The sequence below is a fragment of the Saccharomyces eubayanus genome, chromosome XIV (genome assembly GCF_001298625.1).
Source record: "Saccharomyces eubayanus strain FM1318 chromosome XIV, whole genome shotgun sequence".
Classification (NCBI taxonomy): domain Eukaryota; kingdom Fungi; phylum Ascomycota; class Saccharomycetes; order Saccharomycetales; family Saccharomycetaceae; genus Saccharomyces; species Saccharomyces eubayanus.
This window is the reverse complement of record NC_030973.1, coordinates 527,252-550,249: the sequence shown is the minus strand read 5'-3', so window position 1 is coordinate 550,249 and position 22,998 is coordinate 527,252. Positions and strand designations below refer to the sequence as shown.

The following is a 22,998-nucleotide window of genomic DNA, read 5'->3' as shown; positions in this document are numbered from 1 at the left end:
GGTGATTGGGGAATTCCAAGAACCTTTATTTCCAGAGATGGTGGCTTGAGTTGGAGAGTAGCATTCAATTCTTCTTCTTTATTTGCTGTTGGTGATTTTGGCAATGTAATAGTATCTGTGCCAGAATACTCTGAAGAAGACGATGATCGGATTTCTAAATTCTATTATTCCTTAGATCAAGGTAAGACTTGGGCCGAGTACCAGTTGGGGGCCAAGATTTTCTCTTCGTGGCTGATTAATACCACGCCAGATGGATCAGGAAGCAAATTTGTTTTGTACGGGCTCAGCCAAACGGGCATAACCGATCCAGAAGATCTAACCTATGCTATTGACTTTTCAGGTGCCTTTGATGGAAAAACCTGTGAAGATGATAAAGATTTCGAAGACTGGAATCTGGCCGAAGGGAAGTATGTCAATGGTGTTAAGTACAAGTACAGGAGAAGAAAACAGGACGCCCAATGTTTAGTCGGCAAAGTGTTTGAAGATCTAAAGCTGTATGAAACTAGTACATTTTTGTCTCATGATGATGGACAGACAACAAAAAAGTTTGACACTAAGAATGAGAACATTGTCGAAGCTATCTCCAACCCATACTTCAATTAACAATTTTGACATCGAGGATAAAGCTTCTGTGGCTCCCGAACAAGAACACACGTCATATACGGATCAGGCTGCCGCCAGCGATATTCCAGATGCGTTGCCGGCACGCAGTGAAGAAGACGCACACAAGTCTGACCCAGCAGCTCCACTCAACGAGAACGATTGGGGGATATATCTTGTGTAGACTAAATGGCTCTAAATAATTTTCATAAACAAAGGCAGATAGAAGCTCTACCCGACCTTATGCCTTTTCAAGTATGAGCAATTCTTGGAATGATAACTCAATCAGCTGGTTGCATTTTGAACAAGGTGGTAACCATCGGTTCGAGACAGAATGGAGCCACGGATATCGTATTGTAAAGGACGAAGGCTTACAAATTGAAACCTATAAAAGTCAATTACTAAAAACATGGAAGGAGTACATAATCAAGAATAGTACTCTTATCAAAAAAAGTGATACTTTAGGTTGTGTGGAATGGAATGGCACTTCCTCATGCGATAAGTTGATGCTGCAATCTATGGACGGAATATGAGATAGATGACTTGGTGGAATGAATTTTTTATATGAACTCTCGAGCAAAGTGCATAAGAGGGTTCCTAAGTGGTATGACGCAACAAAATGGGGAACTAGTTAGTCATATCATTTTGTCGTATCGGCGCTTCAAAAGGCCTCTTATTCTTTCAGTCTCAAAAGAGAAAGTGCCGGTGCATTGCCTGCTATTGATAGTTTTACGATACAAACACATATATATATATATATATATATATATATGTGCGTGTGTATGTGTGCTTTTTATGAACTAAATTGCAAGTACGTATGAGTTAGCTTATTTTTTTCCGTCATCTTTATCATAAAAATTGAAAACGTTTAATCAGTCATATTGGGCTCTACCTCGATAAAAGCAGATGACTAAGTTCATGCAATCAACCAAAAAAAAAATGGAAATCCATGGAGTCACTAAAACCGCCATGGTCGGCGGTTTGGCATGTCAAAGGAACTCTTTTCTTTTTGACGGGTTCAAAACGGTGGTTGTATCCTGCGAACCAAAGAAAGATAAAAAAGGCAAGGCCGAAGGTTATGACATCGAATTACAAGACACCATTTTGTTTCCTGAGGGAGGAGGTCAACCGAGCGATTCAGGCTTGTTGAGAATTGTAAAGGGAAACGGTGATTCATCGACAATCAACAAAAGTGTACAGGTTCCACATATTTCTCGTTCAGGTTTACATGCAAAACATCACGTCAAGGAGCCCATTGAGCCTGGTACAACGGTGGAAATAGTAGTAGATGCAGTAAAGAGAATGGATTACATGCAGCAACACACTGGTCAGCATTTGTTAAGTGCTATTATTGAACGCAAATATCAACTAAAGACAATATCTTGGTCAATGGGTGGTCTTATTACTGAGAAAAAGTCAACATTAGAACCCAATGACTATTTCAACTATATCGAGATAAACAGAAAATTAACAGAAGGCCAAATAACAGAAATATCTGATGAGATCAACCAGTTTATTACTAAATCACCTCAAGAAATTACTGTGGTGGAAAGAATTAGTAGCGGCGTAGATGAAGTTGATACATCCAAAATACCCGACGATTATGACCTGTCGAAAGGTATACTACGCACAATTCAGATTGGTGTCATTGATTCTAATCCATGCTGCGGAACGCATTTAGAATCTACTTCTCAGATTGGTTCCATTCTAATTCTTCCCAACCAGACAACCGTGAGAGGCTCGAACTCAAAGGTTTATTTCATGTGCGGAAAACGAGTGGCTGACTATGCAAACTCAGCTAATAAAACTTTGTCAAACTCCAAAAGTTTACTAAGCTGTTCTGAATCTCAAGTTCCAGAAAAGATAGAAATGCAGGGCAAAAAATTGCAACAATCAAACAAAAGAGAGCAATACTGGATAAAGAAATTGGCACACATAGCGTCTGAGGAGTTGAGAAGTTCACTGAAAGCTAGTGGGAAAAGAAGAGCTTATTTTATGGAAGAAGAATTCGGTACATTAGAACTCTTGTTGCAAATTTTTAAAGGGATATCTACTCATTTAAATGGGGAATTTGAAGCCTACGAGATCATTTTATGTGGTTATGAAAGGCAAACCAATACGGGTTCGTTGTTAATTCTTTCTGAATCTGGTGAGAAAATTTCTTCTTTGGCTAGCAAGCTGGGTTCAATGCTACAAAACCTGAAAGGCGGTGGTGGTAAGAAAGGCGGTAAATGGCAAGGTAAAATCACGTCCATTTCAAATGCTGAATTGGCTGCCCTAACCGATTATTTGACTCATGAATTCATAGCCCATTGAGGCATGTGCGAAATTTTATATGCTCATTATATACAATGTCGGAAACAGCACATACAATGACCATTAATCTAGAGCAAGCAATGCTGGGCGAGGCGATGAGAGTAATCTTGTGTTTTGTTTAGCTTATTTATACAATTTTAATCTGTTTCTAAAAACGAGTATTGCACTTCCTTATTACGTCCAAAAATCAAAAAAACAAAAAAAAATAAATAAATGATCAAGCCGACAGTATGGGGAGTACAATATAATAATATTGCCGATTACAATAGTAGAGATAGGTAAACTGCTTAAGTAGCAATCAGTTATCAGACGACCATGAGTAGTATTGTGAATAAAAGTGGCACACGTTTTGCGCCCAAAATCAGGCAACGTAGAATAGCTACTAGTGGAACGCCGACACCAAAACCAAGAACGCCTCAGCTGTTCATGCCTGAGAGTAAAGAAATCGACATTGACAATAGTGATAATGACAAAGCTACTGATACCAAGAAGGCTTCAGAAGTAGAAGAGCACTTTTTAGAAGGCTCTACATTAGCTACCAGTGCCAGAAATGACGATGAGTTAGAAGAGAATGAAGGGCCTGTTGATGCTTCCACCCAAAAGCCTACATCGAACATTATAGAAGAGAGCGAGAAACTGCAACTAGCACCTACCCAAACACAACGTGAACAAAAGAGATCGAGGTCGAGTAGGTTAGCCTCATTGAGTAAAGATAGCGAAAGTCGCCCAAGTTTCAAGCCATCGTTCTTGGATTCTTCAGGTAATAATAATGGTCCTGCTCGACGTCTATCCACAATATCCAGTAAGGTTCCGAAGAAAATAAGGTTAGGAAGTATTACAGAAAATGATTTAAACTTGAAAACTTTCAAAAGGCATAGAGTATTGGGAAAACCATCGTCGACTAAAAAATCGGCAAGTGCACACAGGATTAGTATTGTCTCCAAAATTGCACCACCTACCGCAATGAATGATTCTGTAGACAAGAGTGAATCTTCACCCGAAAGTATTCTTTTGGCAGGAGCCAATGAAAATGAAAACTACGTAATCAGTAAAGTTAAAGATATTCCTAAAAAAGTAAGGGACGGAGAGTCTGCCAAATATCTTATTGACGAAGAGAATTTTACGATGGCTGAGTTATGCAAACCATCTTTCCCTATTGGCCAAGTATCAGAGAACTTTGAGAAATCTAAAATGGCTAAAAAGGCTAAATTAGAGAAAAGAAAACATCTTAGGGAGTTAAGGATGCGTGCACGTCAAGAATTCAAACCTTTGCAATCGTTGACAAAAGAAGAACAGCAAGAAGAAGAGGAGAAAAGAAAGGAAGAGAGAAATAAAGTATTCAATGCAGACATTCCTGAGTCGGACCGCAAAGCCCATACGGCAATTCAATTGAAGCTTAATGCTGATGGTACTATGGCTATTGATGAAGAGACCATGGTTGTTGACAGGCACAAAAATGCTAGTATTGAAAATGATTATAAGGAAAAAGTTGATGAGAATCCATTCGCCAACCTTTATAATTATGGTTCATATGGTAGGAATTCTTATACAGACCCTTGGACTGTGGAAGAGATGATAAAATTCTATAAATCACTATCTATGTGGGGGACAGATTTCAATTTAATATCGCAATTATATCCTTATAGGTCAAGAAGACAAGTAAAGGCTAAGTTTGTTAACGAAGAGAAAAAACATCCTATACTGATTGAATTAGCTCTTCGGTCTAAATTACCTCCAAATTTCGACGAGTATTGTTACGAAACAAAAAGGGACATTGACACGGTAGCAAATTTCAACGAGAAATTAGTTGAATTACAGAATGAACATGAACAACATATGAAGGAAATCGAAGAAGCCAAAAATACAGCAAAGGAGGAAGATCAAACTACACAAAGGCTAAACGACGCCAATTTGAACAAGAAAGGGTCCGGTGGTATTATGACGAATGACTTGAAAGTTTATAGAAAGACAGAAGTTGTTTTGGGTACAATTGATGACTTGAAAAGAAAGAAGCGTCAAGAAAAAGATGCAAATGGAAACGAGGATAATGAAGGGAGTGGAGCAGAATCTGAAGTCGATTAGTAAAGGACATTTGTATGTACGCGTATGCATAAGTGATAGGTAAATAGTTTAATTTTGTGTTGAATTATATTTTTCTTGAGGTGAAGCGACTGTGATGAAGGCCACATTTGCAAAGAACGGTATGCGATGTTGTGAAAAAACATGACAACAAAAAATTACAAACATGAGAAACACCTATGAGGGGAAAAAGCACCACAATAATGATATGATCAGTGAAGAGTATGAATTCGGTAAAGTTAGTATACTAAACAGAAGAAAGTATACGTTAATCATTGATGAGGATACGAATGGTAGTTTTATAAGATTCACGGTTTTGCCTGAATCTAGTTTGAAACTAAGGAAATCTAAGCGGAATGAAAGAGTGGAAGTTAAAATGGGTGTGCAATATCACCGAATTGCACTTATGTTATTATCAAATGTGGTTTTTTATGGAATTTGTGTGGGGACAAGATTGCTTGAGTATATTAGTGAGATTTTTGGATTAAGAACTTGGACAAATTGCCAGACTATTATTATAATGGGTTTATTTGCCCTGTGCACAGTCATGTTTGTGAGAGAACCAAGTGTGGAGACGGTAACGATTTTCAAAGGAACTGGGCTACAATTGTCCAGAGTGAACGGGATAGTTGTTTTCCCCCAAAAGTGGAATCGAAGGCTTTTTGAACGAGTGGAGTTTATATCCAATGACAGAATCATTGACGTTGTGATTAACGAAGGGTTTTATCGTGGATTCCAAGTAATATTTTACCTTGCAGCGATTGTGCGTAATGCATCTAAACTGAAACTTTTATTTCCAGTATGTATTTATTGAAGCTGGGGACCTTCTTTTTTTCTTTCGTCTTAACTACGAATACTAACACACATATGCAGTCAAATTTACCTAACATTGATGACCAACGGTTAATATACAATATATCTAGGAAGTACCTGAACGAGCGGGCGAAGCCGTTGCATAGACCAAAAGATTAACTGTGGTATTATAATAATGGAAAATCTTGAGAACGTTTTAATTTTGTATATAGTTATGTATATATATATATATACATTTTTGAGTGTATGTTTATATATAATTATAAATAAGGATTTTAACATACTTGGGGTCGAAAAAAGGGAGAGATGCCTGCTTTCATTACATGGTAGATAACTTGTTAATGATCTCATTGGTGAAATCAGTAGTGGAGGAAGAACCGCCGATATCTCTAGTGGTGTGCTTACCTTCTGCAATAGTTTCGTGAACGGCCTTTGAGATTCTAGTAGCATATTCGTTCAAACCCAAGTGGTTTAACATTAGGGCGGAGGAAAGGATCATAGCGGTTGGGTTGGCCACGTTTTGGCCCTTGATGTCCAGACCAACGTGTCTGGAACCTGGTTCGAAAACGGCGTAGTCTCTGCCGAAGTTAGCACCGGCTACCAAACCTGGACCACCAATTAAGGCGGCACCGATGTTACCCAAGATAGTACCGTACATTGAAGGGGTGACCAGGACATCGAACTGGTGAGGTTTGGCCACGGCCTGCATGGAGGCGTTGTCAACGATGATGGACGAGACGTCGATGTCAGGGTACTCTGTCTTGCCGATTTCGGTGATTATGTTTCTGAAAAGACCGTCACCTAATTTCATGATATTTGCCTTATGCACAGCGGTAACAGCCTTTCTGTTGTATTTTTTGGCGAAATCAAAGGCGAATCTGGCGATTCTTTCCGTCTTGGGCTTGGTCATGATCTTCAAGGACTCTACCACACCGGGGACAGACTCGTGTTCCAGGCCTGAGAACTCACCTTCGGTGTTTTCTCTGATGACGATCAAATCTATGTCCGGAATTCTGGTCTTGACACCTTTCAAAGACTTGAAAAGAGCTACATTGGCGTAGATGTCTAGCTGTTTACGCAAGGCGACGTTTAATGAGCCATGGCCTGTTTGGTCTGCAGGAGTGTGCCATAACCCTTTAAGGCCGATCTTGTTTCTCCTTAGAGACTCGACGGCCTCGTGGACGCCCTCCTTGTGGTCTGTTTGTTTGATATTTATGGTTTCCCAGTCAATTGGAATATTTTCGGCCTCGAAGATAGTCTTCACTGAGTCAGTGACTTCTTTCCCGACACCATCACCTGGAATCAAAGTGACGGTGAAACGGCCACCGTACTTCTTGGGCAGCATGTGCTCCGCTTGAGCAGCGGTAGCTAAAGATCTCTTGGCAATCGTTCTGTTAAGCATTTTCTCTTATGTATATGAGAAAAAAAGTGGGGAGGGAGGGAGGTGTGAAGAATAAAGAGCCTCTGTTTGTTTACCGATAATAAGGCACTGCTTGGATAGATCTACGTTAAGATAAGAGATCAATAAGAATCAAGAGGAAATACATGAAACAAGAAAATAAAGAACAACAACTGTATAAAATATAGACAGTCGTACGTGTTCACTTATATACTTACATGCATATATATATATATACAAATTAACGAATGCATATATTGTACGGGATATATATATGAGGGTCTTCCTTTAATCGCCTAATAACAATACCGAGCTACAAAAAAAAAAAAAAAGAAGGTTTCTGCGATATGGTTGGTTGATGAGTGACCTGCGACGACCGAGTCTCGGCGAAGGGGGGTCAGGCACGCACGTGACGGGCCGACTCGGGGCCGACATTTGGTCCCGTGAAACGTGACATATGCACGTGACACGGAATCATCAATCTCCCGTCTTTGTCACGTGGTGTTGTATTACCGACATCACACTGCACGGTCGTCGTTCCGAGTCGGTATTGACGTCAAGATGAGCAGGCTTGACGCCACCGCGACTCATTCGTATTGTTACCGTGACGCTTATCAAGCCGAAAAAAAACTAATTACTTCCCTTCACCCCTCTCAACGGACAATGCTAAAATAATCATATGAACTAATTAATATAAATAGTAAACAGTTGGATGTTCTCGATGAAGGTATTCAACTTAGTCTTTTTCTTAATCCTATTCTGTCTCTTGTAAGGTCTGTGTAAAAACATCAACGACTACAATACCAACAACTACAAACTATACAACAAAATGAGCGCTATCGACTCCTCTTCAATCTTCACACTGAGCCACGACTCAAATCTACAAGACATTTTGGACGCTAACGTCAAGTGGGCTTCCCAGATGAACATTGTTCAACCAACCTTGTTCCCGGATCATAATGGTAAGGGCCAGTCCCCTCATACACTTTTTATCGGCTGCTCCGATTCGCGCTACAACGAAAACTGTCTAGGCGTTCTGCCCGGTGAAGTGTTCACCTGGAAAAACGTTGCTAATATATGCCATTCAGAGGACTTGACTTTGAAGGCCACTCTAGAGTTCGCTATTATTTGTTTGAAAGTGAACAAGGTCATCATCTGTGGCCATACCGACTGTGGCGGTATAAAGACATGTTTGACTAACCAAAGAGAAGCGCTACCCAAGGCAAACTGTTCACACCTATACGAGTACTTGGATGACATCGACACCATGTACCATGAACAGTCGCAAAACCTAGTACATTTGGAAACAGAGCGCGAGAAGTCTCATTACTTGTCCCATTGCAACGTCAAGAGACAGTTTGGCAGAATTATCGAAAACACCACCGTGCAAACTGCGGTACAGAATGGCCAATTGCAAGTGTACGGTCTGCTGTACAACGTAGAGGATGGTCTACTGCAAACCGTCAGCACATATTCAAACGCCATCCCAAAATAAATTTTAGCGCCCAACGGCATACTTACATAACATTCCTTGATAGGACAAAAAAATATAGGGAGTAGGTAGGACACATGGCCTTTAATATAAAATATGCATCAACGAAATTAAAAAAACAAAAAAACCTTTATAGAAAGATTATAAAAAAAATATTTAAAATATTTATCTTCAACTATTTATTCAATACTTTGCTTTTCTTCATTTCTTTCATCGCCATTTACATTGTGTGTTTTTAGTTCGTAGGTGCAAAACTAAAAAATAATGCTTCCAGTCGGATTTGAACCGACGATCTCCACATTACTAGTGTGGCGCCTTACCAACTTGGCCATAGAAGCTTGTTATTTCGTGAAAAAACCACTCAAAATACCGGTACTTTAATGAATGTGATACAGGTACTCAACTTTTGTATTTTTGAATACTTGTTGAATACAGGTACCATATTATACTTTTATCAAGTCGTCTGGCTGGGAAAAGGAGACTTTCATGGAAAGGGGCCCAAAAATCTTGCACCTGTACATAATTTAGTTTATTTGTTTATTACATCTTAACCTCGAGAACATTGCTTGCAACGGGCTTTGATAGAGGGAGAAAAAGAACTGATATTAAAAGACGCCACTTCTGAGACAGCTGGAACTACTCAGCAAGTGAAGGTCACTAAGAGAGTTCATATTTACATTATTCTTCATCATTACCAGCCACATGCCGTCCTTGATGACAAAAAGCGTAAGTTTAATACAATGTCAACTTGATAGAAAGTGTACATCAAAAGTAGTAATAATAGTAGTTCCAGCAATTGAGGCTACAAAAGCTGTGGTGTATACTCTGCTTTGGTTTTACTGTAACAAACGCATAACTTACGTCTACACACCATGGACTTTGTCGTAGACTACCAGACCTATGCAATGGCTGATTCTGCCACTGCAGAACTACCAGAACCAGAGCCAAGACTGAACTTGACCTCTGAATCACAGCTGGAATCTATGAAAAAAGTGGATCTAGACTTTAAATTGCCCAACCTAAAAAAAAATTCAAACAACAGTTCAGACACACCAATAAATAATGATAGTGCGAGTTCAAAAGACTTATACAAAAGAATGACACATTATGCAATGTCTTCTATTGATAAAATACAGGCCTCCAATCCAAACAAAGCATTACAACAAAGCACTCTAAATAACAAGTTACCGCGGCAAGAGTCTCATAATTTTACAAATTACGAGTCGAAAAACCTTGATTTGTCCAAGTTAGTATCTTCGTCAAACGACCCTACTATAAATACAACAAACCTTGTTCTTTCGAACAAACTTTCCAAGATCCTAAACAACTATACGTTAGTCAATTATCAAGCCACAATTCAACTGAGAAAGTCATTGAAAATTTTGGAAGATAATAAAGAAAGACTGTTACTTGATGAACAGAAGCTTATGAATCCTGAATACCTAGGGACTTTGGCTAGAAGGACTTTGAGAACTGATTTGGAGTCCCAATTACTAAAGGAACACATCACCGTGCTTGAAGAATTCAAACCTATTATCAGGAGGATTAAACGATTGTCTTCTTCGGTGGAAAATATACAAGAAACAAGCGCGCATTTAATAAGTCACGAGAACGGTAAAATACCTACTGATAATGTGACACTTCATGAAATAGATCAATATCGTTTAAAGGCTGAGGAATTGAAGTTGAAAAAGAAAATCCTGTTATCCGTTAGAGACAAATATACTTTAAGTCAGGTGGAAGACGATTTAATTACCAATGGTACTATAGACGAGACATTTTTCAGTGTAATAAACAAAGTGATCAATATCAAAGATGGGTCAAGTTTTTTATTAACACTCCCCAATTTGAACGCTGGGAATGCCTTGATTGTGGGGGTTAATGAAATACTACAAAAGACAAACAAGAAAATTTTCAATTATTTGATTGACTTTCTATATAGTTTTGAATCCACCTCAAACTTGTTGAATGACCATGGCACCAGTGAACAAAAAAACCAGGTCATTTTCCAAAAGAGCCTGATTTTTCTGTCAAATGATTTAGAACTCTTCAATGAATTTTTGAAAAGAGTGACCACATTAAGATCAAAGAATATTTTAGATGAATTTTTGTCCCAATTTGATATGAATCCAGCCAACTCTAAACCAATCATGCTATCAGCACATGACCCAATTAGATATATTGGTGATGTGCTTGCTTCGGTTCATTCTATCATTGCGAATGAAGCTGATTTTGTCAAATCATTATTTAACTTCCAGGATGAAAACTTGAAAGATACGCCAATTTCCATAATTCGACAGAATGGGACATTTTTGAACGGTATTGACAACAAACTACTAAACGATATCATCCAGTCTCTATCCAATTCATGTCGTATTCGCATTGAACAAATTGTAAGATTTGAAGAAAATCCAATCATTAATTTCGAGATCGTCAGGTTATTGAAACTTTATAGAGTCATGTTTGAGAGGAAGGGCATCCATGATGATAGTTCTATTATCAATAATTTGAAATCGTTGGAAAATATCTCCAAAAACAGAATTATTGGATACTATGAGGATTACATCAAACATGTAACCTCTGTGGAAACAGCACACTCTTCGGATGATCTATTACCACCAGAATGGTTATCAGAGTATATGAATAAATTGGTTGAGTTATTTGAAATATACGAAAAAACACATGCAGCTGAGGATGACGAATCGGAAGATGATAAACTACTAGCATATAAGAGTTTACAAACAATTGTAGAACAACCAATTAAGGAGGTATTATTAAAACATTTACAAAAAACTTTCCCCTTGGCAAGGAAAAATGAGAACATTAGAGCATCATTGTTGACCGTCGAAATCAATTGCTTTGACTTGATTAAATCTAGAATTCAACCTTTTACCAAAGGAGTCTTTGAACAGGATGAGAATACGGAAGAAATTTTCAACTGGATTTCTCATAAACTGGACGAGTTCACTAAACAAATGCAAACTTTACAAATAAAATTCTTATTCGAAAACACGGGCCTAGATCTTTATAACAATTTGGTAAATATGATTTTCCCCGTGGACTCAGTAAAGGACGAATTGGATTATGATATGTACCTGTCTTTGAGGGATAATTCGTTGATGGGATTAGAGACAATCAAAAAAAATGTACATGATCAATTGAATGAGTATTTGCCTCAAGCATTGACCGATGTTCAAAGTAATTTGCTATCCAAATTAACCTCACCGACAATAGCCGATCACATTTGCGATGAATGCTTCAAGAAACTATCGCTCTTCTATAATGTTTTCAGGAAAGTATTGGTCCACTTGTACCCGAATGAAGAAGACCAAATTTTTGAGATTTTAAACTTTTCTAATGATGAATTTGACACGTTAGTGGGTATCAATTACTAAGAGAGAAAAGAACTTCTTTACTTATCACACTGAAGAAGGGACGGCGCACCTCTGAGGCAGTGGTGCAGAAAAATAATGACATCTTATACATATACTTTTTTTTCTATATTTGGTATGCAGCGGGTATCTATATTATATATGCGTATGTACATACATCGGTAATATCGAAAAGAGAATAACAGGCACTTAAGTGCTATTCAAGATCTTGCCTACAGAGTTGTCCTTTGTGATGGTTCTGACGGGGCTTTCGTTCCTGCTACTGCTTTCACTACACGTTCTGTCATCCAAGTCATCGCGCAGTTCGCGTGCCTCACGTGGTGGTTGCGGTAGAGTTGGTCGTTCCTTCGCACGAGCTTCGGTTGGCTGGGCCTGTGGGGTCAATGTCACCGATGTGTTGAAGCGTATGGGGGATGGCGACCTTTGTAGATGTTTTTCCTTGGCCTCATCAATGATGCTCAAATCGATTACTCCGAACGAGGACGTGGATCTTGCACGCCTGTGTTTTTTCTGAACCATTCCGGGTTTCCTTAGTAGAGGGTGAGAACTGCTTGCCTGAGGGTCTTGTGGTTGTTGTTGTGGTTGCTGCTGCTGCTGTTGTGGGGATGTTTGGGAGTGCGGTTGCTGCTGGTCTCTATTGAAACTTAGTATAGATGTCATTGCTGAAGGGATATTAGGGTTGGTAAATTTGCCTATTGGAAGCGAGAGATTGCGACTATGAAGTGAGGCAGGCTTCTTGTTCAACGGAGATTCTTGTGGCCTTGTACCTAGAGGGATACGTGTGGCGACATCTTCCTCCTTTATGGAAATGTTCTCAGTCAAAGCAGCCACTGCGGATGCACCTATTCTGGCGGGAGAATTGGCTCTTCTTTGAGCGTTTGTAGTAGTGGGGAGTGGCAAGCCGTTGGCAGAGGGCGGTGGTGGAAACTTGTAAGGGGAAGGCTGCCGACTCATTGGTGTTGGTGAAACGGTATTCGTGTTTAGGGGCTTTAGGGATTTAAGAGAGACATTTGTTTTGGGGAGATATTCCGAGGTTCGTGCACTTGCTGTATTGTTATGTAGCTGATTGCCCTCCGATTTCATGGGTGAAGGTGGTGCAGTGCCATGGTCAGTGTTGAACAGTTTATGTATTTGGCTTATGGGAAGACCCGAGGTGGAAGCTAGTTTGAACAACTCTATGGAACGGTTCAAGTTTTCAAGTTTATAGTATTGCTGCTTGGTCTTTTCCTGTTCTATTTTTAAATCCATAGCCTTCATCAATGCGTTCTCAGAAAATTCCCATTCCGATACATTGGTCCCGAATATAATCTCCAGCAGAGACTTGTTCTTACAGGCATTATTATGATTGCTATCGCTACTCTTTCCTGGCTGGCTGTGACTGTTAGAAGTACTCATTGGTTGCCTGCACTTACAAATGGTTGCAAGTTTTCATGTAATTAACTACTTTATTTTTCCCAGTGCACGCACAAGTTTTACCGGTGTCTGCTGTGAAGAAACAAAATAAATAGATTAGAGTGTACTAAAAAAGCAACAAGACAGGTTTCGCCTCTTTTTTTTTTCTAGTTCTTGAAAATCCAACCAAATCAGTTACAAATAATCCTGGGGAGGTCAAAGAAGCAGGACTCAATGGTTAGTAATCTTCCTTTAAACTCTTCGCCGAGTTCTTCGAGAAGTTCCGAATAAGGTAATTGAAGCGAGAGAGAAAAAGAAAAAAAATTAGGCGAGCAGAAAAAAATTTCTCAATTTGCCTACTTTTAAGGGTTCGAAGAGCAGTGTTTGTTGTAAATCATGACATTATTGGGCGAATCGTAGGCAGCTTTGGGCCAACGAAAAGGAAGTATAGCGCAACTGGATGAAAACAAGATAGAGGCTATCAGGCCCAACCAGGTCAGCCCAGTAACTAGCCTGCTTTTGGTGCGTGTGCTGCTCCTGTTAAATGCCAAGACCCCTGTACTCCCCTTAAGGGCAGCTACTTTTTCCGGTGGCATCCGGGATCCCCTTTCGAGAAAAGTAATTAATCCGAAAACAGCTTGTGCTTCCTGCCAGGGAGAGCAAACGGAAGGGGCAGTGAGTCGTGGCGGGATTGCAGTTGCTTGTTCTTGCATTCGGTCGTTTCTTTGTGTGTAGATAAGTAGTTTTTCACGTCGTGTGTATGTATATATTGCGTCTAGGGGTGAAATGAGTGCTTGCGCCTGCAGCGGAGATGCCCTGGTCAAGACGCAACAGAAAGAAGGGGAGTGTGGAAAAAAGATGATGGATAAGCCATGCTTCGTGGGAGGTGAACGAGTCGATGTGGTGGGTGGGCAAAGCAAAAAAACGAAAAAATATAATGGGGCGAGCTGGGAATTGAACCCAGGGCCTCTCGCATGCTTTGCATTTCTGTTATTAAGCAGATAATTGCCCAAAGCGAGAATCATACCACTAGACCACACGCCCGATTATTTTATACAAGTGAGAGAAAACGGTTCCGTTTAGCCTGTCAAATGTTATTATAGCCACCAGATCGCTAAATTTCAATTCTCCCTGTGTGTGGTCTAGAATTGGGCGCCACAACGCTAAATAATATTGAAATAGCTAAATATTGGTCGCAACTCCACCTTTCGGACGCAAACTGAGGAGGGAGGAAGGAGGCTCGAACATTCATACGCATGTATGTCTAGATGAGTAGAAAGAAATGATATCTCTCATTCATGAATTTTGCTGGGTTTTAGTTCTTAGTGATTGCCGCGGAATACGACAATCCAACGCAAGACTGGATACAGGGTCAATGTGTTTTAGTTTTATTGCTATTTTGTTTTATTGTTATTATGTTTTACTTTTAGGTGTCGGATATAGATTAGGGAAAGCTGGAAACAAAGGTAATTAAAAATAAATAAAAACAGCACGTGCAAATAGCAAGGACAAATGAAGACCGCAAACATTAATTGTAATTTTCAATGACATCCATATATAAATATGTACCGATATAGATGGAAGGAGAGAGGAAAAGCCAATTAAAATTTAAAAGGAATAAAGTTTACAACAAAAAAAGACGATTTCTTTTTTTCAATGCTTTACGGACTTTTCAAACAGTTTCTTCGTCAAAGACAGTTTCGATTGGCTTTTCCATCAGGGAAGCATGTCCGAAAACACTGACGGCAGAAGCACCGATCAACCATAACAAAGTGGAGATTGGCGAAGCCAAGAAACCTATTGGTACGGCCACACAAATCAAACCGGTGTATAGTTGATTGCTTTTGAAAGAACCAAAGGGAGTCACCAGGTCTTCGCCATTTAGTCTATTTATACCAAGAATACCAAATATGACCAGAGCGATGACGAAGAGTAGTAATAAATTGGTCAATAATGTGTAGATACTCAAACAACCAATGATCAACCCGTAATTACTGGAGTAGTATTTTAGGTTGTAAGCCACTCTGGATTGGACTTCCCCGAAATTTTGAGGTTTGGAGACTTTCTTGATATTGAAAAATTCTTGAGGGGTGCGAAGAGAGGCTAGTTTAGACTGAAACGAATGGAACTCGCTTTTGATATTTTCCATGGAGAAGTTTTGAGTAAAACGTGAAATTTGCTATAAAGAAGAGGAAACAAAAGGAAAAAACGCGTTAATATGGTGTTTTTTTAAGGAAAACTATTGCTTGCATTGATGCAAATCAGGTTATGACACTTAACTTACGGCTAAGGCACCTATTTGGTTCATTCTTGAAGTTATTTTGGTGTCGGTGCTGGCGTATGCGTATCTGGTGACGGATGATTCAAAGTACAAAGCTTCTATAAACGTCGAAACACCAAAGTTGAATATGTACTCTAACGGCTTTGTTTTTATAATCGTTGTTACTATTATTTTTTGCCTCGAGGGCATGTGACAAAAATGTAAAGTTCGTGTTTCGCGACACAAGCTCCGCCACTAATAATAACCGTCGTTGGAAGAGGTATGAGGACAGCACATTAGTGGGTTACTTACTTATTTATTGGGTTTATATATGGACGCCTCCTTTCATAGGCCTAGATCCTGTTTTACAAGGGCCTTACAGATTGGATGGTACGTGTCCTTAAATTTGTCGAAAGTGGCAAGAGCCAACGGACGGTCTACGGAGTTTAATAGTCTGTAACCAGGACGAACAAACTTCATTCTGCCCACGGTGCCCAACCAGTCAGCCAAATTTTTGTAGGTTTGTTGTAGCCTGGCAAAGATTTGGAATTTATACATCTTGAAAACGACTTCAGCGTTTTGGGATTTAACAATCTTGTCCTGGTAGATGTCTAACAGAACCTTGGATGCCACAGGGGCCTTGGCCCAATCGAAATCCTTTGGCTTTTCCGTGGAGTGACCATTTTGTGTCAAAGTTTCCAAAAACAAGACCAATTGGTTCGAGTTGAAATCTTTAATGTCGATGGCGCTGAATTCGGACCGGAATTCTTCTGAAGTTTTCAACTTTTGGGCCATTTGAATCCATTTGTCAGCCAATTGGTAGACATTGTCAGCTAATGCGGTAATGAAGTGAGGCTTTGGTGGCATGCCTGGTTTGTATAGCCAAGTTTCCCAGTCGACAGCATCCAAAATTCCCTTCTTTTCAGGAAAGAATTCGTATAAAGTATCCAAAAACTGGAAAGTATCTAGAGACTTCTTGGCAAACTTCTTGAAGTAGTGTTTGATGAACGGATCAAATTCAGCCTTCCCACCCAAAACATTTTCTAAATAAAACAATAGGTTAAATCCCTTCTCGTATGGAACAGTAGAGAAGGCGTCGTCAGGATCGGTGTCATCGTTCAAATCTTGCACCAGAGTGGAAAATCTTTCAGGGTTCTTCATGGACTCGATGGAGTTTTCCAAGTCGCTCCAACCAATAAGAGCGCTAAAATGTCTTGTAGGTTCACCATGAATAGCACCGATAATCCTTCTTTCCAGGTAAACGGTCCAGCCTTCATTTAACCAAAAATGGTTCCAAGAGCAATTGGTTACCAGGTTACCGGACCAAGAATGAGCCAGTTCATGAGCGATAACATCAATATTGGACTTGTCGTGGGCAATCAAAGTAGGAGTGGCAAACGTCATGTTTGGAGATTCCATACCGCCGTAAGGGTAGGAATCAACATTGATCAAAATGTCGTAGGTGCCCCATTCATAATCAAAGATGATTTTTTCAGCAGCCTGAATGAACTTCTCCACATCGTTTTCAAACTCCCATTTGCAATCTTGCAAACGGAACGGTTCTGTATAAACGGTGGAACGAGGACCAATGGAGGCGCTTGCCAAATCACCAGAGGCAATACCAATTAAGTAAGCTGGGACGGGCACTTTTTGTTCGAATTTGTAGACGTTCGCAACCTCGTTGGAGTCTTTGCTCTTGATACCTGAAAAAACAACCGGTAATGGCGATTCAATGGATGCAGTGAAAGTCGATTTGACAGAAGGCGTATCGAAGCACGGGAACAAAGATCTCGCATGAATAGCTTCCAGTTGCGAGAACACGTACGGTTTGCCGCCCTTGGTTTGCTTGCTGTTCAGCCATTGTAAGGCAGTACACTTGTTGGTGGTACAAAAGCGGATTGTTAAATTGAACTCGTCGTTGGAAGAGGGATTGGCGATAACTAATCGCGACCCCAATGGTTCCTTTCTTTTCTCGACCTGGAAACTAGCCCCGGTACCGTCAACCTCGACCTCCTGGACATCCAAGTAAGAGGTATCTAGATGTAATTCGCTGGTCTTCTTGTTATCCTTGTTTAGTTTTTTCAACTGGAAGATAACGTTCCCTGAAATGGCGGATTTGTCAAAGGAAACAGACAAGTTCAAATCGGTGTGAAGAACCGTGAATTCCTTGTAGTTGGATAGAGTGGACTGGTCATACTCGGGGGACTGGGCAGGCCTTCTTTGTTCAATTGAAAGAGGCAGCATTTTGTAGGGAATGTGGGTATGTATATTCCTGGCGACGGCAGTAAGCTTTCCTTGCAACCGAAGTGAGCACTGGTGTATAGTGATACAATGACGAGTGCGGAGGGGGAATAGGAACATCAATTGGAACGTCAAGACGACCTAATACACAGTGCAAACTATACAAGAGGGAAAATATACAAGCTATCTGGGAAAAGTGGAAAAAAAAAAGTGACAAAACGATTTTCCATAGGTAATGCCCCCGGAAAATAAATAGGGATTGTGTCAAAAGATGAAGGACAGCCACGATGAGACAACGGAAAGTGGTGAGAACAAAGTGCCCAAGAGCCCCACAAGCAGGCCTGTTTGAGGGGAACCTGCGAAGGGTGCCCCGATGATCTTCCATTTGACCACGCTCACGATGCTTTGAGAGGATTGCAGGATGATGTCCTTGAGGACCACCAGACAGCCGAGAAACACGAGGGAGATGGCCAACACGACTACCAAGGGCTTGGTGTTGATATCGTACCGGATGTACCGTTCGTTGATGTGAAGCGTGGATACCGCTGGCGATGCTACGCTATTGCGTATGAGCCCAGCGGCCGGTGTGGCTCGGCTATCCACGTAATGGCCTGGTATTCGGCATTGGACCGCAGATTGGACTACTGGAGACTGGGGTTTCCTTCTGTGTAGCAGCTTCCGCAGCCGGTTGGCAGTCCCTGAGTCCATATTGCCCTGTGTCTTGTTTGCATCTACCACTGCGGTCTTTTTTGCGAGCAACTGGCCAAAGCTCTTCTTTGAGTTGGGATGTTCCATTGGCGTGCTACACAGGGAATGTCCACCCACACTACCTATATATCGATATATGCATTTGTATATAAATAAACCAGATGGCAACCAGCTTCTTGATCGAGCCAGCATTAGCGGAAAAAATGCCAAAAGTAGGACGTGGCTGGCAGTGTACAAGTCCGGTAAGATAAAAGTGGCACAGGACAGCCCACCACACGGCGATGCTCCGCTGCCATCGCCCACTTAGGGCCTCATGTAATGCCCATCTGCTTCTTGCGACGATGGACTGGTATGGTGATGGCTGTAGTATTATATAGGAGCTACCAGCCAATAACCGCCTCTTTTTCCGGGTCACGCCGCATTCTTGGGTCAAAAGGCGATGCAACCTTCTACATGAGAAGAATAGCCACACAAACAACAGGATAAGAAGGGCGTTATACGTTCTGTTCAGCCACTCAGCACACCATGTCTTACCAGTGGAACAGCGCAAGAGCCTCCCTAGACCTCAGGAAACCACATCAGCAATTGGCAGGTGTGAAGGGCTCGGACCCTTCCACTTTGGCTTATCAGCAGCAGCAGCAGCAGCAGCAGCAACAACATAGCCAGAAGATGCCTCTGTCGCTGCCTTCATCGCTTGCACAGCGGAACTCGATACCCTACCCCATCGATGCCATCACTTCGGATCCCACCATCCAGGCGCATTTGAGTGCGTATGACCAGGATCGACAGTACTCGGTGGGCGTTGCTGCGGCAAGCAGCAACATAATACACCCTTCCAGCTCTAATAATATTCCCTCCTCTCAAACTAATAATAACAACAATGAGGCCACCAACATGGGCTCATTGACCGATACGTCTATTTTGCCTGTAGCAAGAACTTCGCTCCAAACTCACCAGAAACTGTATAATTCTAACCAAAGTGACCCCAGATCACCTCTGGTGATACTGATACCCACTTCCGCGCAACCCACCGAGATACTGGCTGCTCGGTTCTCTGCCTGGAGAAGTGTCATCCGCGCCATTGTGGTGTATCTGTCTGAAACTGCTTCCATACAGGACGAAATCATTAGGCAGCAACTAAGACTGTCCCATGCTGTGCAGTTCCCTTTCTTCAGTATTGAAAACCAATACCAACCAACCTCCAATGAGGACAAGTCCATGCAGAAGTTTTTTCTGCCATTGGGCAGTGGGTCCATACAGGATTTGCCCACGATGTTGGCCAAATATCATGAGAATTTGGCCTCTTTAGCATTGAAGAGTTCTAAAGAGTTGACCAGTGAAATCATTCCAAGACTAGAAGACTTGAGAAGAGACTTATTGGTTAAGATCAAGGAAATAAAGTCTTTGCAATCGGACTTCAAAAACTCTTGTAGTAAAGAGTTGCAACAAACCAAATATTTGATGAAAGCCTTCAATGAATCCCTGAAAGACTGTAAATTAGGCAGCCCGAAGAATGACCCTTTCTTAATAAAGTTACAATTGGAAAAACAAATTAAAAGACAGTTGGTCGAAGAAAACTATTTACATGAGGCATTTGACAATTTACAAAATTCAGGGGCTCAGTTGGAGAATGTCGTTGTGATGGAAATACAAAACGGGTTAACCAGCTATGCAAGAATCATTGGGAAGGAAGCTCAACTGGTATTTGACTCTGTCATCTCCAAACTAGACTCCACACTCTTAAACAAAAACCCAAATCTTGAATGGGATAACTTCATTCAGAAAAATACTTCCAATTTCGTGCCGCCAAATTTGCCAATGAGGAAATTCAAAGAGATTTCATACAGCAACCAACACGACCCATTCACTGTAGAAATCAAATCTGGATTCCTAGAGAAGAGATCAAAATTCTTAAAATCATACTCGCGTGGGTTTTACGTTCTCACCCCAAGCTTTTTACATGAGTTCAAAACCCCAGATAGGCACAAGTTTTCCGTCCCGCTAATGTCTATACCACTAGTTGAGTGCACCGTAACTGAACATTCCAAAAAGGCGAAATCAGACTCCGACCAAGGCAATAACAAATTCATACTCCGGACGAATTCCAACGGGTTGATACACAGAGGCCATAACTGGGTATTCAAAGTGGATTCTTATGGCGATATGATGGAATGGTTTGAAAATATCAAAGCCTTATCAAGCCTACCCAACTACGATGACAAATGCAAATTTGTTAATAAAGTTACGAAACAACTCAAAACTAAAACCAATGATGACGAGAGCTCTATGCAAAACATAACGGATGACCAACACACGAGACCTGATGACGTGAGTAGTAGTTTCCCCATGAACTCCATCCCTAGATTAGACAATGTGACAATCACGAACACCACCTCATCCATACCGGAGACCAATGATTCACAATTACAAAACAGAATTCCTGAATTTTGTATCGAAAATGTAGATTCTCTAAGGAAAATCTACCCCAAGTAAGTAATTAGCTTAACAAGTTAAGCTGTTTTTATATTAGCGCGTTAATTGTATGTAATATTATATATATATAGGTACGTCATTTCAGGGTTTCTATTTTCACAGCATATCAGCCCCTTTCCTCCTCTTCTAATAGCTGGTCGATCGGATTCAATACGAAATTTTCCCAATCCCTATCAAATTTCAAATCAGAGAATTTAAATAATGAATACTGTTGGTTTCTTGCACTCATTGCGCTTACGCAGTCGTCGTCCAATTTCATCATTTGTAAGAACAATTCGGACAAATTGGGGTACCTGAGGGGATCCTTGGTTGGGTTGAAATCCGGATCACTTTCCTCTTTGAAGAAAAATCCAGTCGTCTCACCGTCATCATTAAAATCGGAAAAATATTCCTTTTGAAGTTCCCATTGTGAGCGGTCATTTTTTGTATTCGAGTTAGAGCTCCATGGCATTACTATATCCAATAAGGGGCCCGCTGATGCATGGACTATGGGGATTAACCCGGAAGCCATATACTCTACAATAGCAATACCAAAATGTTCATTCCACATGGCGTTGATACCAAATGTAGATTTGTTTAACAAGATTTCAATCTTATCAAAGGACAAATTCTTCTCGAATGATATCAAACCTTTGGGAATCTTCAAGTCATTTTCGGACCAGTCTTGTAAACTCTTAACGTATTCTTCGTCTTGCTTGGATCTGGTAGAACCCACCATTATTAATTTAAATGGCGGTATAGAATCGGGTAAATTTTCCAAGAAGTTTGCGTAAGATTCAACGATCAGTTTATGACGTTTCTCAGGACGAAATTGTGCCAACACGATTGCTTGGTTTAGCCTCTGGACCCTAGCACCACCAAATTTCTGTTTCCAATCGACTAGTTTTTCGGTGGAACATGGTGGATATATGATCTTACATGTATTGGATGACCAAATCTGTCTTATATGGTTGTTTGTCCACGTCGAGTTGGTAATGACGATGTCAATTTTAGAACCAATGGATTGGTAAATTAACATAAAGATCTTCCAGTATAATATTTTACCGTAAACCTTGAAACTCTTCTTGGGCATTGCAAATAATTTATTTAGCATGTCCTTTGACATTATCGGATAATGAGTATATGTGACAATGGGAATTCTCTTCAGAAATCTAGCCACAATGGGATAACTGAAGGGGTACCCCATCGAATCAATCCATATATCAGGCGGACACTTAATAATGGATTCGAATGCCAGCATCATCGATCCAATAGCCTGCCCAATCAAAGTAAAATGTTTCCATGTCGAAGAGTCCACTAAATATCTTAATTTCAATGAAATAAAAAATATTCTATCAGAATCTAAGTCATAATCGAACTTCGTCTTCACATCATTCAAGATGCTCTCCGGAGTGACATCCCCGCCATCCAAGAAATCACCGGAATAGATCATAATGATGTTCTTAGGATCTTTCCTCAGAGTGATATCCACGGCTTTCCACAAAACTTTTTCACCACCACCACCAGCATTACAATACGGATGGAAAAAACCAAAAACCTTGACGTTCTTCTCGCCACAGGAGGCTGTAGCTCTCTTAAGCAGAAAGTTTCTTTTGGAGAATGGATTTAAACTGGAATACACCCATTGACGGAAGATCCACGTCGAAACCTTTATTAGTCCATACAGAATGATCAAGCACGACACGGCATATTTCTTGAACCCAAAATGCGATTTGATCTCTTTAAAATTGTAACCTGCCCAAGTACCAGACATCATTTTCACCCTGTGATCACCCGAACACTTGGTTGCTCTTGGATCACTTCTACCGTCTAG

General features: G+C 40.6%; 12 protein-coding genes and 2 non-coding genes across 14 annotated transcripts; 6 read left to right on the top strand and 8 right to left on the bottom strand.

Moving 5' to 3' along the window:
- Positions 1–1,506: 1,506 nt before the first annotated feature.
- Positions 1,507–2,916, top strand: DI49_4695 (putative alanine--tRNA ligase; the record flags this gene model as incomplete). Its single annotated transcript, XM_018367712.1, has 1 exon — positions 1,507–2,916. One exon carries the CDS (start codon positions 1,507–1,509, stop codon positions 2,914–2,916), a length of 1,410 nt encoding a protein of 469 aa, XP_018219836.1.
- Positions 2,917–3,231: 315 nt separating this feature from the next.
- BDP1 (transcription factor TFIIIB subunit BDP1) lies at positions 3,232–4,998 on the top strand (the record flags this gene model as incomplete). The annotated part of the gene is made up of 1 exon (XM_018367711.1): positions 3,232–4,998. The coding sequence occupies one exon, from the start codon at positions 3,232–3,234 to the stop codon at positions 4,996–4,998; it is 1,767 nt and encodes a 588-aa protein (XP_018219835.1).
- A 205-nt stretch (positions 4,999–5,203) lies between these two features.
- GPI15 (phosphatidylinositol N-acetylglucosaminyltransferase GPI15) lies at positions 5,204–5,967 on the top strand (the record flags this gene model as incomplete). Its single annotated transcript, XM_018367710.1, has 2 exons — positions 5,204–5,794; positions 5,869–5,967. 2 exons carry the CDS (start codon positions 5,204–5,206, stop codon positions 5,965–5,967), a joined length of 690 nt encoding a protein of 229 aa, XP_018219834.1.
- A 160-nt stretch (positions 5,968–6,127) lies between these two features.
- On the bottom strand, positions 6,128–7,210 carry IDH1 (isocitrate dehydrogenase (NAD(+)) IDH1; the record flags this gene model as incomplete). Its single annotated transcript, XM_018367709.1, has 1 exon — positions 6,128–7,210. One exon carries the CDS (start codon positions 7,208–7,210, stop codon positions 6,128–6,130), a length of 1,083 nt encoding a protein of 360 aa, XP_018219833.1.
- An 826-nt stretch (positions 7,211–8,036) lies between these two features.
- On the top strand, positions 8,037–8,702 carry NCE103 (carbonate dehydratase NCE103; the record flags this gene model as incomplete). The annotated part of the gene is made up of 1 exon (XM_018367708.1): positions 8,037–8,702. One exon carries the CDS (start codon positions 8,037–8,039, stop codon positions 8,700–8,702), a length of 666 nt encoding a protein of 221 aa, XP_018219832.1.
- Positions 8,703–8,964: 262 nt separating this feature from the next.
- DI49_4690 lies at positions 8,965–9,037 on the bottom strand. Its single transcript has one exon. It is a non-coding gene; the product is annotated as a tRNA-Thr (tRNA).
- Positions 9,038–9,571: 534 nt separating this feature from the next.
- Positions 9,572–12,094, top strand: COG6 (Golgi transport complex subunit COG6; the record flags this gene model as incomplete). The annotated part of the gene is made up of 1 exon (XM_018367707.1): positions 9,572–12,094. The coding sequence occupies one exon, from the start codon at positions 9,572–9,574 to the stop codon at positions 12,092–12,094; it is 2,523 nt and encodes an 840-aa protein (XP_018219831.1).
- Positions 12,095–12,280: 186 nt separating this feature from the next.
- BOP3 (Bop3p) lies at positions 12,281–13,486 on the bottom strand (the record flags this gene model as incomplete). The annotated part of the gene is made up of 1 exon (XM_018367706.1): positions 12,281–13,486. One exon carries the CDS (start codon positions 13,484–13,486, stop codon positions 12,281–12,283), a length of 1,206 nt encoding a protein of 401 aa, XP_018219830.1.
- A 936-nt stretch (positions 13,487–14,422) lies between these two features.
- Positions 14,423–14,527, bottom strand: DI49_4687. The gene is made up of 2 exons: positions 14,491–14,527; positions 14,423–14,459 (listed from the first exon to the last, which is right to left on the bottom strand). It is a non-coding gene; the product is annotated as a tRNA-Pro (tRNA).
- A 628-nt stretch (positions 14,528–15,155) lies between these two features.
- YIP3 (Yip3p) lies at positions 15,156–16,223 on the bottom strand (the record flags this gene model as incomplete). The annotated part of the gene is made up of 2 exons (XM_018367705.1): positions 15,156–15,662; positions 16,215–16,223. The coding sequence occupies 2 exons, from the start codon at positions 16,221–16,223 to the stop codon at positions 15,156–15,158; spliced, it is 516 nt and encodes a 171-aa protein (XP_018219829.1).
- Positions 16,089–18,104, bottom strand: LAP2 (bifunctional aminopeptidase/epoxide hydrolase; the record flags this gene model as incomplete). Its single annotated transcript, XM_018367704.1, has 1 exon — positions 16,089–18,104. The coding sequence occupies one exon, from the start codon at positions 18,102–18,104 to the stop codon at positions 16,089–16,091; it is 2,016 nt and encodes a 671-aa protein (XP_018219828.1).
- A 144-nt stretch (positions 18,105–18,248) lies between these two features.
- DI49_4684 (uncharacterized protein) lies at positions 18,249–18,884 on the bottom strand (the record flags this gene model as incomplete). Its single annotated transcript, XM_018367703.1, has 1 exon — positions 18,249–18,884. The coding sequence occupies one exon, from the start codon at positions 18,882–18,884 to the stop codon at positions 18,249–18,251; it is 636 nt and encodes a 211-aa protein (XP_018219827.1).
- A 333-nt stretch (positions 18,885–19,217) lies between these two features.
- SLM2 (phosphatidylinositol 4,5-bisphosphate-binding protein) lies at positions 19,218–21,185 on the top strand (the record flags this gene model as incomplete). The annotated part of the gene is made up of 1 exon (XM_018367702.1): positions 19,218–21,185. One exon carries the CDS (start codon positions 19,218–19,220, stop codon positions 21,183–21,185), a length of 1,968 nt encoding a protein of 655 aa, XP_018219826.1.
- A 106-nt stretch (positions 21,186–21,291) lies between these two features.
- Positions 21,292–22,941, bottom strand: ALG11 (alpha-1,2-mannosyltransferase ALG11; the record flags this gene model as incomplete). The annotated part of the gene is made up of 1 exon (XM_018367701.1): positions 21,292–22,941. One exon carries the CDS (start codon positions 22,939–22,941, stop codon positions 21,292–21,294), a length of 1,650 nt encoding a protein of 549 aa, XP_018219825.1.
- Between the last annotated feature and the right edge of the window lie 57 nt (positions 22,942–22,998).